The 10,480-nt window shown below is 33.3% G+C and overlaps 1 protein-coding gene across 1 annotated transcript in view; it reads left to right on the top strand.

Moving 5' to 3' along the window:
- Positions 1-10,278, top strand: part of ARRDC3 (arrestin domain containing 3) — a 14,105-nt gene extending 3,827 nt beyond the window's left edge. The window contains exons 2-8 of the mRNA XM_077770979.1: positions 503-584; positions 2,345-2,492; positions 3,484-3,586; positions 3,927-4,183; positions 4,509-4,671; positions 4,982-5,136; positions 7,545-10,278. Of these exons, the coding sequence (XP_077627105.1) occupies positions 503-584; positions 2,345-2,492; positions 3,484-3,586; positions 3,927-4,183; positions 4,509-4,671; positions 4,982-5,136; positions 7,545-7,601 (965 nt within the window). The 3' untranslated portion in view covers positions 7,602-10,278. The remainder of the gene's footprint in view (positions 1-502; positions 585-2,344; positions 2,493-3,483; positions 3,587-3,926; positions 4,184-4,508; positions 4,672-4,981; positions 5,137-7,544) is intronic.
- The last annotated feature ends 202 nt before the right edge of the window (positions 10,279-10,480 follow it).

Below are 10,480 nucleotides of genomic sequence, written 5' to 3'. Positions count from 1 at the left end.
TTTTTATTTTTAGCTCTGAAACTGAAGTTTAAATCACTGTTCCTTTTTTTTTTTTCTATTTAACTTCACCTGACAAAGTTTTCTAGTGGTTTTAGAATTGTAACATTCATGTCAGGTTACACAGTTTTTATTACGTAAGTCTTATAATAAGTTTAAATAAACCATTGGAGACAAAGGTAACATCGTACTGTGAAATATGAGCTCTTCCTTTTTGTTGAGCATATACTGCATTAGGTACAGATGCTGCAGAGTTGGGTCATTTACTATTAAAAAACTTGCCTTCAGGGTATCAGTGTTGATTATCCCCATCTTACAGATGAGGCAACTGAAGACAGGATTTGTATTAACCCCAGAGAAAGTGACAGAAGATTTGGAACCAAGACGTTTCAGACTCCAAAACTTGTGGCCTTAATTATTAGAGCCTTATCTTTAAAGTTATGCGACTGTGAGAGTGTGTAAAGGTTTAACATCAAGTCTTGTATTCTTTTTATGTTTGTTTTAGATGATGACAATTCCGAAGAAGGCTTCAACACTATTCATTCAGGAAGGCATGAATATGCATTCAGCTTCGAGCTTCCACAGACGTAAGTATTAGAAGTAACAGGCATTCTTCTTAAACCTCCATTCTTTTAAAATTAAAATTATTCTAAATTTAAATATATTTAGTTTAAAAAAAAAAACCCTTTTCATTATTGAATGTTGCTAGAGGAAAACAATGCACTGAAAGAAGTAGCTACTTTTTTATCTAGCCTGGCAAAATTATAGAAAGCAAAGCTCAATTCTTAGTCTCAAGATCTTTAAAGGGGTTTTTAAAACTTGAATAGTATTTCACTTAACGTGAGTGAATTAGAAGATTCTAGTCAAGTAGTAAGCATTTTATAAGTACTTTATCATCAGTTGGCATTAACAGAAACATAAAACATCAGGTCTTCTTTGCTAATGCTAACCAACAGCACTAAGCTTAAAAAATAAAAATAATTAGGAATGTCTTAACTTTAGAAGTGATGTTCTTTTAATGTGAATTCAGTGGCTTCTGTGCAAAGAGCTAATTGAAAAGGTCACACAAGAGATACTATATGACCTGGACTTAAATGAAGCATCCATCCTACACCTAAACATAAGGCTTGGAATATAGAATGGAAGAAGAAAAGAAAGTGGTTTATTCTTAATGTAAAAATAAGTTGTTAAAAAAGATTGTACTCCCCCCAATTTTTCAATATCTTTGATAATTCTATGTGAGTAGAGTTCATAGGTGCTATTTTTCAGAAATCTACCAACTAAGATCATCTAATTTTTTTTAACGTATATTTATGTATTTTGAGAGAGAGGGAGAGTGAATCCAAAGCTGTCCGCGCAGAGCCGGACATGGGGCTCAGTCCCACAAACCGTGAGGTCATGACCTGCGCCGAAACTGAGAGTCAGATGTTTGAGCCACCCAGGCGCCTCAAGCAAGGTTATTTAAAATAAACTCTGGAAGACTAACATAAACACTGCATTTTATTTTTCTGTGCTATAGACATTAACACAAGGGTCTAAAATGCAAAAATACCTGTGAAAACAACACTACTTCTCATCCTATTCTAAGTTAGCATCTTACCTGTACATAACTGAACCCTGGGCATTTGTCTCATGAAATCATGAAAGAAAAGGAAAAAAAAAAAAAAAGGAATTAAAACCTTCTACAATTAATAAAATTTGGGAGAACTGAAAACCACTTCTGATTATCTTGATACAGATAAATAGAAATGTTTGTTTTTCTTATTAAGCCAATAAAGTTAGAAAACTTGGCAAAAAAGAGTTAGAACATGAGTAAACTAGGACATGGAAAAGCAGCTTTTTAGAGTTTCAGTAGACACCAAAATATGAAAAAATTTTGAAATTATAACAAATGGTCTAGGCCTTTTCTAGACCTTAATTAGTTACTACAAAAAGAGATAATTGCTAGCCAGTGTGTGGAATTTCTCAATAGAAATACTTAAACCATTCTTAACTTCATTTTTAAATTAAAACTTTTAACCTTCCAAAAATTGTTCATTGCCAAACTTTCATAATTTTGCCACCAGCATTAAAGGTAGCTTCTTCTTAGTTTAAAGGGATTGTATTCTTCTGGCTTTTTAAAGCAAAATTACTGTAATATTAACTATCAGCTGTTGTTATTTGGAAAACAGAAGGTTCCCCCCCCCCATGACTTATTTCTTTGGAAATTAAAAAAAAAAAAATCTACGTTTGATACCTCACTGATATATAAACAGTGCCCTATAATAACACTCTTATATGCTGACCTGGTATATAATTATTAAAAAGAGGTATAGAATTAATATATTGAACTTTATATTCTGCGCAGACCACTTGCTACCTCATTCGAAGGCCGACATGGCAGTGTGCGCTATTGGGTGAAAGCCGAATTGCACAGGCCTTGGCTTCTACCAGTAAAATTAAAGAAGGAATTTACAGTCTTTGAGCATATAGATATCAACACTCCTTCATTACTGGTAAGAGTTGACTGAATTCTTCATTCTTGTTTTCAGCATATAAATACTAAAGAATAATCACCTAAACTATGTAACATGTATAATTTTTAAATCGTGATTTACTTTAAAATTCATAAATATTAATCTATGTTTTTAGTATCTTAAAAATCCAGTCAAGAGCACACAAATTAGTGAAAAATAATGCTCATATTTTCTAATATTGTGATAACTTCAAGTAAATTTCAAAAGAACATACGGTATGAAATAACTCTTACTCTAAAGATAACAATAACAAAAAATAGATCTGTTCCTTGGATAATTTTAGTGAAAGAGGAACAGTAGTATCAATTATTATAAGACCATGTCACTTATGAAAAGATCATAATCTAAAATTTGCATTGCATTCTTCCAACATAGGGATAGTTGTCAAATGATGGGGAGATTGTCACTTTCGTGAAAAAAACAATTCCCTTTTAAAAGCAACCCTTTTTAATTGCATTTTTCCACAAGATTCAAATTTTACTTTAAAAACTATGTGGTTTAAACAAATGATAACATCTTTAAACAAATAACATTAAAAATCAGAGTGTTCCTTTTTTCACATAACTGTTACATTCTTAAAAAAAGATGTTAACATTTGAGATTATAACCAAATTGCTTCCTAAGCTGCCTTTTTTTTTTTTAAAGGCAATTTAAGTGGAATGTGGAAAGGGTTTTTTTGTTTGTTTGGTTGGTTGGTTTTTAATTACTGTATATGTAAAACTGTGTTTATGGAATATGATGTTAAGCCTTGTAGCCTTTTTTTACTTGAATGGAAATTTATATAAAGACAAAAATAGTTGTATAATTCAGGAGCCATCAGGTTTTTTTGAAGTACATTTGGATATACTTAGAAAAACAACACTGCTTTTAATTTTAATTCTCCCAAGAATTTGGGACCTTTATATTAAAATAGTCCATTACTATCCCAATTCCATGCATTGATCTTTTTCTCTAAATTTCTTTCTTACAGTCACCCCAAGCAGGCACGAAAGAAAAGACTCTCTGTTGCTGGTTCTGTACCTCAGGCCCAATATCCTTAAGTGCCAAAATTGAAAGGAAGGGCTATACCCCAGGTACGTATGAGATGGATTCCCAAAGAAAATGATCCTTCTTCATGTAGCTTTTATGTATAAATATATGGAATTTCTCTAAATGCAAACATAATATAGTATTTGGTAAAATAAACCAGTTTTCTTTCATAAATTGGAATGTAGTGTCCATTTTTAAATAGCACTGTAAATGAGCAGTTCCTTTTTATAATTCTAAGGTATTTGCCACTTTTGGGACAGTTTTTTATCCATGTAGTCCATTGAACTTACAGACTGGGGGGTTAAGAATCTACATTTTTTTGGGGTTTTCTGTTTTTTTTGTTTGTTTGTTTTTTAACAGTAGATACATATTTTTTTCCTCTAGGTGAATCAATTCAGATATTTGCTGAGATTGAAAACTGCTCTTCCCGAATGGTAGTGCCAAAGGCAGCCATTTACCAAACACAGGCCTTCTATGCCAAAGGGAAAATGAAGGAAGTAAAACAACTTGTGGCTAACTTGCGTGGGGAATCCTTATCCTCTGGAAAGACAGATACCTGGAATGGAAAGTTGCTGAAAATTCCACCAGTTTCTCCCTCTATCCTTGACTGTAGCATAATTCGTGTGGAATATTCATTAATGGTATGTATAGATTTAAGGATTTGTTGTTGTTTTGTAATGAAGTCATGAGAATATCATTTTGTCTTATATCCAGGATTTGATTTTTATATTCCATATATGATATATACAAATACATATAAGCCCTAAATTTGAGTTATTAATAATTTGACCTTATTTGGAAATGTAGTATACCGTAACATACACAGAGAAATTTTTCTTGTATATTCTATGTATATGTAAGTAAGAAAGTAAATGAAAGCCTCAAATAACATTAAAATCGGGTTTTAGTTTTTAAAAAGAAATAATACTTGGAATTCTAAACCTAACCTCTTCTTTCAATGTTTAGGTATATGTGGATATTCCTGGAGCTATGGACTTATTTCTTAATTTGCCACTTGTCATTGGTACCATTCCTCTACATCCATTTGGTAGCAGAACCTCAAGTGTAAGCAGTCAGTGTAGCATGAATATGAACTGGCTTGGTTTATCCCTACCTGAAAGACCTGAAGGTAATTTGATATAATGCATGTTTAAGCTTAGTCTCTTATTATTATTTACAAGAACAAAATGTTGCTTCTAATATTTTATAATTAGATATAATTATATAATTAGATATAATCAGACAAAAACTTTTGTCTATACCTGCAGAGTTGATGTGTCCCTAATGTTAGATTTAAAACATATATCCCCCTAGGTTTGATCACAAAACAAAAAAAATATTATCTTTATCTTGACATTCTTTTTTAATATATACTATTCTGTGTATTTTGACATGCATAAGAACATGCTGTTCGAATTGCGTGTATCTTTTTCCTTCAGCACCACCCAGCTATGCAGAAGTGGTTACAGAGGAACAAAGGCGGAACAATCTTGCACCAGTGAGTGCTTGTGATGACTTTGAGAGAGCACTTCAAGGACCACTGTTTGCATATATCCAGGAGTTTCGGTTCTTGCCTCCACCTCTTTATTCAGAGGTAAGCATTAGCTCCTCAAGTAAGAAGTAAGCTAGCTCTCTTGGAAAATACCATTGCAGACTTCTTTAAAAATAAAGTTCAGTTTTGATTATCATCATATTAGTAGAAAAACAGATAATTTAAAACATAATTAAACATTAAGTTATGGTTGTCCAGATTTAGTAAGTTTCATTCTTAAATTTAGTAAGTAGGACTCATATTATTGAGGAAATAAGGATACTGATCCAGTCTCATGCTCAAAGAATATCAGTTAAAGGAGTAATTCATTTTTTGAAGTTTATTTGTATTTATTTGAGAGAGAGAGAAAGAGAGAGAGCACAAGCACAGTCCGGGAAGGAGCAGAGAGAGAGGGACAAAGAGAATACCAAGCAGGTTCCACACTGTCAGTGCAGAGTCTGATGTGGGGCGTGAACTCACAAACGATAACATCATGAACTGAGCCAAAATTAAGAGATGGATGCTCAATAGGCTGAACCATCCAGGCACCAACAGAAGTGGCATTTCGCAAGCATAAATTAATTTAGTAGCTGGAATTTCTTATTCATCATCCTTTTCCAATTTAATTTTTGCATGCTTTACCAGTCGGGGAAAAGAACATATTTGCCAAAAACAACAACAACAACAACAAAAACCATGATAACGTTAGACAAACAACATTTCTACAGTTTGATTATTTTTATTCATCTCTGATTGGTGACCACTAAGCACTTAGGTGAATAAAACATGGCCCTTACTTGGGAGAAGCTCACAGACTGATGAGAACAAATTAGAGGTGAAATATTCCATAATTGATAGAAATGCATGCAGTTCATTTGAGGAACAGCTCATTAGGACTTGGGAATCAGGAAAGCCTTCCCTGAGAAGGTGATTGATAAGTCAAATCTTCCAATAAGTAGTCCTCAAAAAGTTATATAATCCAGGCAGAAAAACAGCATGTGGAAGGCAAGGAGGTAGGATAGAAATCAAGCAATTTTGGGATACTTCAGAATACATCTTTATATGTGTTTGAAGGGCTTTAAAGTTGGCCTTGATACCAATATAATACCAAATAGTTTTATAAATCACTAGAATCAACCTGATCCTTTTCGTTATCATAGTTCAGCAATTTTACTGTGTATTATTACTCTAACGTAAGGCATAAATGGGATTGTTTTACTCTGTAAGAAATTGCTTCTTTTCCTCAACATCATTGCTAGATGAGTGCATTTTCCTTTGGATGTGGTTAGTAGGAGAGCCACTTTACTCACTGAAATATACAATATTTAGAATTTGTTCTTATAAATTCTTGATTAGACATGTTTTTTATTCTATTTCATAAAATTTTCCCTTAGAATGTTAAACATGTTCTCCCACTTACAGATTTTATTACTACATTTTTACACTGATGTTTCTGTCTTGAGTCAGTCATTTCTATTTGATCAGAGCTTTCTGGCTATATAACAGGCATGTTAAAAGAATGACAATCTAAGCAAATTGTGTGTCCTCCTTTTAAAGTGAACTAAGATAAGGAAATTAAACACTTTTAAAACCCTAAGTTGTTTCAGAGTGTGATTTAATTAACAGTCATATGGGGGGAGGAGTTCTAGATTGTATTACAGTGATTTTTTTTTCTCTTTTAAGTCATTAAAAGGTAGATGCTTTTTTTCCCCAAAACCATGTTTTACCTAAAGTTTATGAGGCACTTTAGATTGTGCCACATTTAAATGCAAGTAAAAATGGGCCTTGCCCAAAAGATGTCTCCCAAAAAGGAGTGCATTAAAGCCAGCTATTTGCCTTCCTGTGTCCAGTCTCTTTGTACCTGGGAAGCAACTGAAGGATATCCACTTTGCTTAAATGTATGTGCATAATGAAAGTCAGTGTAGAAATAAAGAAGGTGGGAAGACTGTAGAGCATTTTGGGTTCAGCACTGTTATTTCTTAATATACACTGTTTTTCTAGGTCTTCTGGGATTTTACGTTCACAGGTTATTACCTCACGTAAGCACGAAGAATATTGTTCACACAACTGCATTTTTCCCAAAGCCCAGAAAAGAGACAAGTTGACTTTTTTTGTAAAAGGATAAAAGGGATACTTTACAAAAGGAGATCATCTCTATGAAGATGTTCTCCATTGTGCATTTGGTTTTTCAGTCCTACTGAGTGCTGAGTAAAACACCATTCCCTGATAAAATTTCACCATTAGCTTTTGGAAAAGAGAACTACTTGGGCATACCTTTATAAATGTTATTATTAACCTAGTAATTAAATATAAGACACTTTATAAATAATACTAGTATTCTTTTCTCCCTTACCTGCCGTGTATGTTCTTTCTGATTCAATTCTTCAGTGGTACTCAAAATGTTAGTCATCAGCTACATCTTTACTAGACTTTATCAAATAACTATATATTTTTTTCACTTTTCTTTTTAGATTGATCCAAATCCTGATCAGTCAGCAGATGATAGACCATCCTGCCCCTCTCGTTGAAGGAATACTTCGTTAGATCAACTTGATGTGGGTCCCGAACTGTATCTCTTCCCAGCTGAGGACAGAGAAGTATCTTGGAGACACGTTTTCAGAGGAAGTGGAATTGCTTTTGCCCAGAAAAATGGCAGATACATGAAACAACCAGTGGTCATGCTTTAGAAGCCTACAGCAACATTCTGGGACTGCTCCAACATGCTTGAAGATCTAAGCTTTTCTCCTTTAAAACAGGCACATATTAAGAGCAGTCTTCTTAGCCTATGGTCATACGTGTCAAGACACCACGTTGTAAAGAGGGATGATTTCCTTCTTTTGATTTGAAAATTTGCACATGCTCAATGCTTACATTGTGCAGTTCCGATGTCACTACAGCTTTTTTTTTTCCATTTATGCCAGACTCTTGATACTCTTTAAAAACTTGTTTGCGGTCAGCACAACAAGGAACAAAAGAAAGCTTTGAAAAAACTTTAACGTGAGAAAAACGCACTGACTTTTTTTTTTTAATTTAATATAGCCTGGACTTTACCTGCGTATGCACATGCTCAGAAATGTCCTACTAGGCTGACCATGTATCACCTCTTCAGCTTGGATCCTATTGTGGATTTATTTACAAACATCAAATGCCTTCAAGCCAATCCTTCTTGCTGTATGTTTTGCAGCCTACTGTAGTAGATACGCAACAGAAATGTGGGAAAAGAGATAAGAGGAGGAAGCTAATAAGAGACTTTGTCAAGATTGTATACCTTCTTGGTTTCTTTTAAGAATTTGTTGCCTTTCTACTATTACAGCAAAGCAGCATTTTGTTACTGACTGCCTAAAATCACTTAATCTCAGGTGAACGCATCACTTGCCAAACTGTTGGAATGCTATTTGTGTTTTGTTGCACTGTTATATTTTTGTTTGTTTGGTTGGCTTTTTGGAGAGGGAAATTTGGAAAAGGGACATACACAAAAGTGATAACCCACCCACATTCCCTTTTTATCATTACATATAAGAAGAAACTAGCAGAGCTAAGAATGGAGTAAAGAAAGGCAGTATGGCAGGCACCAGCAAAGAGTTAAGGGCTTGTTGCTCTTAAAAATTATTGTTATTTTTATTATTTTAAGAGTATGAAAATTTTCCAGTCACTGGAGAGGAGGAGAAAGTGCATTTATTTTTGTATGGAGTTACTTAATTACCTCCAAAACACATATGTTGGAAATCATTTTTGCTGGTGCGGAGTATTTTAATGAGCAGGAATATATATATTCAGGTTACTATTAGAGAGCTCAATTTATACATTTCCTGTCCTGCTCAAGCTTCTCAGAGCTTGAAAACCCAAGTTTATTCTAAAAGTGCATAACTTCAAAATTACAAAATACTGGAATATGTGCTGAAATGATAACTGTTTTATATTTCTGTGGTTTTTTTTATCAAAGTATTTTTTCCATTACCTAAAGAACATTTTGCTAAACATGAGAAATGACTCACTTTGAGTATATATAGATAAGAAGAGCAACCACCTCAGTAAATTATAGTTTATATTAAAGATAATTTACAGTTGGCTCATAACAGATATACCAGCATTCATGATGACACTTAAAAACTGCATTTTCCAAGGTACCAAGTATACTGATTGTCTTAGGGAATTCAGTTCTGATGGTTTTAATGAAAATCAGCATCTCTGATATTACAACATACGTGTAAAATGGGTGTTACATCTATCCTGCCATTTAACCCCACAGTTAATAAAGTGGCTGAAAATAGTAGTAACTCTGGCTTGGTGCTTGACCTGGTTAAATACTGTCTTAAAGCTTCATACAAAACAAATAGGCTTTTCCATAAGTGGCCTTTAAGAAAACATGGAAGACAATTCATGTTTGAAAAATGCTGACAGGGTGAAGAAAGCCCAGCGTAAAAATGAATCGCGTTTTAGGTGATTCAGTAAAGGGTTTGGGCTCCCGTAGCAAACTAATACTAGATAATAAGGAAATGGGGGTGAAATATTTTTTTATTGTTGTTAAATCATTTTGTGAATGTCCCCCTCAAAAGAAGCTAATGGAATATTTGGCATAAAGGGCATTTGGTGGTTTTATTTTTGTTTGGGAGGGGGGGGATTGTCTGAAAATCCCTTTTCTTTTTTCTTTTATGTCTGACTAGGGAACAATTGTTGATATGCATAGCATTGGAATACTTATCACGATATACTCTTACAAATAACACATGAAACAAGAATGACCAATATTCTGATAATTGGCACTGGGTCACAGAATACAATGTGATTAAATTTTGACTCTATAAAACTTTATCAAATAAAGTTTTATTTTCCCCATTAAAGTATTTCTTTACTTTCTTGTTTAGAGGCATTACCTTACTCTTTTCTAAATATTGGTCAATTCCTGACATAAGATGTGAGGTTCACAGTTGTATTCCAGTATTCAAGATAGATTCCTGATTTTTCAATTAGGAAAAGTAAAATCCAAAATGTTAGCAAAACAAAGTGCAATATTAAATGTTTGCTTTATAGATTATATTCTATGGCTGTTTGTAATTTCCCTTTTTTCCCCCCTGTTTTATTTGGTGCTGAATATGTCCTTGTAGGCTCTGTTTTAAGAAAACAATATGTGGGAAATGATTTAATTTTTCCTATTGCTCTTCCTTGTGGAAAATAAAGTGTTTTGTTTTTTTCTTTTTTGTAAAATTGTTTGGAGATTTATTTGAATCCTAATCATGTTAGTAATTTGTCATACTTGCAAACACTATTAAGACTACAATTAAACCCTGTTTTAAGCCATGCTGGATAAGAACTGTTTCTAGATATCAAGGAATATCACTGAAGAGTTAAAGGAATTTTTAATACTATTTATCACTGTTTGCCTTAATAATTCACCAAGATATACGTA

This window comes from Crocuta crocuta, unplaced genomic scaffold, assembly GCF_008692635.1.
Source record: "Crocuta crocuta isolate KB4526 unplaced genomic scaffold, BGI_CrCroc_1.0 scaffold196, whole genome shotgun sequence".
NCBI lineage: Eukaryota > Metazoa > Chordata > Mammalia > Carnivora > Hyaenidae > Crocuta > Crocuta crocuta.
This window is presented reverse-complemented; position numbering and strand designations above follow the sequence as displayed.